Genomic DNA, 3,648 nt, shown 5'->3' with positions numbered 1-3,648 from the left:
CGCCGCACGCAGGCCCAGAAGAACGAGAAGAAGCTTCTCCACCCAGTGCTCTTTATCCAATTTGGCCGATAAAGATGCCTTCAGTTGACAGTGTAGCCGCTCCTCTATTCCATTGCTCGCTGGATGGTAAGCCGTGGTGTACTGGAGCCGTGTTCCCAGAAGCCTTGCCGGCGCAGATAATAGGTTGCTCTGGAATTGTCGTCCACGATCGGTCGTTATGCGCAGTGGGCAGCCATAGCGTGAAACCCATGTGGCCACAAACGCCTGTGCGACGGTCCCGGCTGCGATGTCCAGAATCGGCATCACTTCGGGCCACCGTGAGTAGCGGTCTACACAAGCGATCAGGTATCTGTAACCCTAGGAAGGAGGTAGACGTCCCACCAAGTCCAAGTGAACGTGGTCGAAACGACACTCTGGTGGCCGAAATGGTTGGAGGGCTGTGCGCGTGTGGCGAGTCACCTTGACCGCTTGACATGTTCGGCACGTCTTCGCCCAGAGTCGAACGTCGGCGTTGATTCCTGGCCACACAAAGCGGTCAGTGACGAGTCTCTGCGTCGCGCAGATTCCTGGGTGGCTGAGGTCATGAAGGCTGTCAAACACTGCACGCCGAAACTGGACGGGGACGAAGGGTCTTGGAGATTTCTGCGATGTGTCACGTGTGACCATAGCCATTGTGCATGGTAGCGGGATCTCGAAGAGCACCAGAGACAGTGGATTCTGCCTCATCTCGGTTAGCTCTGGGTCTTCCCGCTGGGCGGTGGCTAATGCCTTAAAGTCGACGGACGCTGAAACGGTGTCGATACGGGAGAGTGCGTCGGCTGCTTCGTTTTCGCTCCCCACTATGTGGCGGATGTCTGTGGAAAATTCGGAAAGGAAAGAAAGTTGGCGCAGTTCTCTTTCCGAATCTGAGGAACTGTTGTTCTTGAACGCATACGTCTGCGGCTTGTGGTTCGTTAAAATGTGGAAAATGCAGCCTTCTAGGAACAAACGGAAATGTTTTACGCAGGAATAAATGGCCAGCATCTCTCTTCCAAAGGTGCTGTAGCGCTTTTCCGCCTGTTTCAGAGGTTTAGAAAAGAAACCTATTGGTTTTCAGTCATTGCCGTCATATTGTTGCAACACTGCTCCCACTGCCGTCGTTAAAGCGTCAACCATGAGCTGCGTTGGCGCGTCGGAAAGCGGGTGCATCAGAAGTGTTGTGGAGGCAAGCCGAGTTTTCGCGTCCTGGAAGTATTTTTTGTGCTCTGCTGACCAGTGAAACTCGGGCAATTTCTTGCTATCCCTGCGCAGCAAGTCAGTTAGCGGCTGTAGAATGTGTGCACAGGATGAGATGAAGCGCCTATGGAAGTTTATTAGCCCAAGAAGCTCGCGCAACTTGCGGAAAGAAGTAGGCGTGGGGAATTCCCTGACTGCTTGCACCCGTGATTCGAACGGCAAGATGCCTTGTGGGCTGATTCGATGGCCTAGGAAATCTGGTGCTTCAACTCCAAAGATGCACTTTTGGGGCTTCAAAACCAGACCGTGCTCGTCAAGACGCTTGAAGAGGAGGCACAGGTGATTTTCATGCTCCTTCGGCGTTTTGCTTGCGGCCAAAATGTAGTCTAAGTAGACAAAAACAAAAGAGCAGTCCGCGAGTGCCCTCATTCATGAAACGCTGGAAAGTTTGTGCCGCGTTCCTCAGTCCGTACGGCATACGAACAAATTCAACGAGGCCGAAAAGCGTTGTCAAGGCCGTCTTTGGTATGTCGCTTGGTTCTACTGGAATCTGGTGATAAGCGGCCATTAGATCAAGCTTAGAGAAAATGATGTTTCCCGTCTACGAGCATGCATGGGTGCAGCGAGTGGCTTGCTCTCTAAAACGACGGTGGTACCAACAGATGTTCTGGTCTGCCTCGCTTGAGTGTCCGCGGTGCTGCGGGCTTCGAGAACGGGATGCGTGCAGTCCGGTGTTTGTCGGACAGGGCGACGTTTTCAACTGCTGCAGCCAGTCGGTCAACTCTGTCCTCTAAGCGACCTAACCGGTCTGCATGTTCGGGCCTTCCCGTTGCAGCAATAGACATTTTTGGTGGCTCAGTGCAGTCGGTGAAGCGGTCGGCGAGTTGAGCCAGACGTTCGAGAGTCACGTCATCCGAGCCAGCGAGTATCATCCGTGTCGACTGTGGCAGTCTCTGCAAAAACAACTCGGGAAGCAATGAATGTTGACGCTCCTCTGACGCTTGTTGGCCCAGCAGCTGACGCATTCGGTGGAGTAGTTGGAAGGGACCCTGGTCACCGAGCTCTTCATGAGACAGGAGTTGGTGCGGCCTGCTCTGTTCGGACACCTCAAGACGTTTCAGGACGGTGCTTTTTAGTTCGTCGTAGGGCTTCTCCGATGGAGTGGAGGCGAGCACATCGTCTACGGCGTCAGTGATGTTAAGTGGCAGTGCTGAAACGACGTGCAGGTATTTCGACTGCTGCGATGTGATGCGTCGAAGCTCGAAGCGGGCCTCGATTTGGCTGAACCACACCCTGAGGATTTGGGGCCAGAAATGGGGAAGTTTTAACTCCGAAGCGTTGGTTGTGAATGAGCTTAAAGTGCCTTCTTCGTCTGACATGGCTGCTGTTTTTCCAAACGTCCGGGTCACAACTTGATAGCGTAATCGCCCCACGGAGGCGCGAAAAGAAAGAACCTACACTCCTAGAAGTTTGGGACAAGACTCGTTTATTCTCCAAGAAGAACAAGCTCCGAAAGCAACAACCAAAAGGGCGTGGCTGCTTATCTTGCGCGGCCCTTCGCAGATAACGTGAGGCATGTTCGCCGCTTCTGCGCCGTGCGCCTCGGCATACGAATTGGTATGCGCACACAAATAAAATTATAGCGATCACCGGTGTCATCGCCCACTACAAGATCAAACATAATAATGAAAAGGAGGCACACAAATTTTATCACGGCTATTTTTATGATCAAGACATGAGAATAGCCATGCAATGGGTATAGAATGGGTGGAGACCGCATTACGTCAATAAAATGAAGGAGAAACGGCCTCCGAACAACATTCGGTTGAAGTTAAGCGCTTGAGCCCAAGCAACAGAATCAGCCTGTTTTGCACCTGACGTACCATAATCCTGCTGCGAAAATTACAACAAAATGACACCGCCGAATTTAGACACCACCTAGTATCTACTCAACACACAAATAAATGGCTTAAGTAATCTCACCCTGCACTCTCAAGCTTTGAAAAACAACACTTGTCATTACTGATGTTCCGTTGTATTCATTTTATATTTCTTCTTGTGTTGAAAGAATTTCTGAATTCTCTTAGCTTGCGTACGGGCTTTTCGCTCCCTGTGTGCTTCCATTTTAGTCCTCTCCATTCTAAACGAAACGCTTAAAAAGTAACCCCTACGTCTACATAGGCAGTTTCTAGTAAATTACGCTTCGCAATGGTGTAACAGTTCCTAAGCCCAGCTGTATCTTGATATAGCCTCTTCTCAGCCGCCCTGTATTGTTCCTCATGAATAGCATGTAATTAAAGCAATCCCTACTTTAAAATTCGGCAACCGCTTCGGCCCATTGAAAGGGCCCCTAAACTACCTGCTATACTTTTTAAAAACGTTTGAAGTAGACACGTGCATCATATGCAAAATGATGCTTGTTCAATATTTCTC

At 50.7% G+C, this 3,648-nt stretch overlaps 1 protein-coding gene across 1 annotated transcript; it reads right to left on the bottom strand.

Moving 5' to 3' along the window:
• Positions 1-1,853: 1,853 nt before the first annotated feature.
• Positions 1,854-2,594, bottom strand: LOC119169850 (uncharacterized). The gene has a single exon (XM_037420861.1). It carries the CDS (start codon positions 2,592-2,594, stop codon positions 1,854-1,856), a length of 741 nt encoding a protein of 246 aa, XP_037276758.1.
• Positions 2,595-3,648: the final 1,054 nt, after the last annotated feature.

This window comes from Rhipicephalus microplus, chromosome 2 (genome assembly GCF_043290135.1).
Source record: "Rhipicephalus microplus isolate Deutch F79 chromosome 2, USDA_Rmic, whole genome shotgun sequence".
Classification (NCBI taxonomy): Eukaryota; Metazoa; Arthropoda; class Arachnida; order Ixodida; family Ixodidae; genus Rhipicephalus; species Rhipicephalus microplus.
Note: the sequence above shows the minus strand (reverse complement) of the source record. Positions and strands in the feature narration are given on the sequence as shown.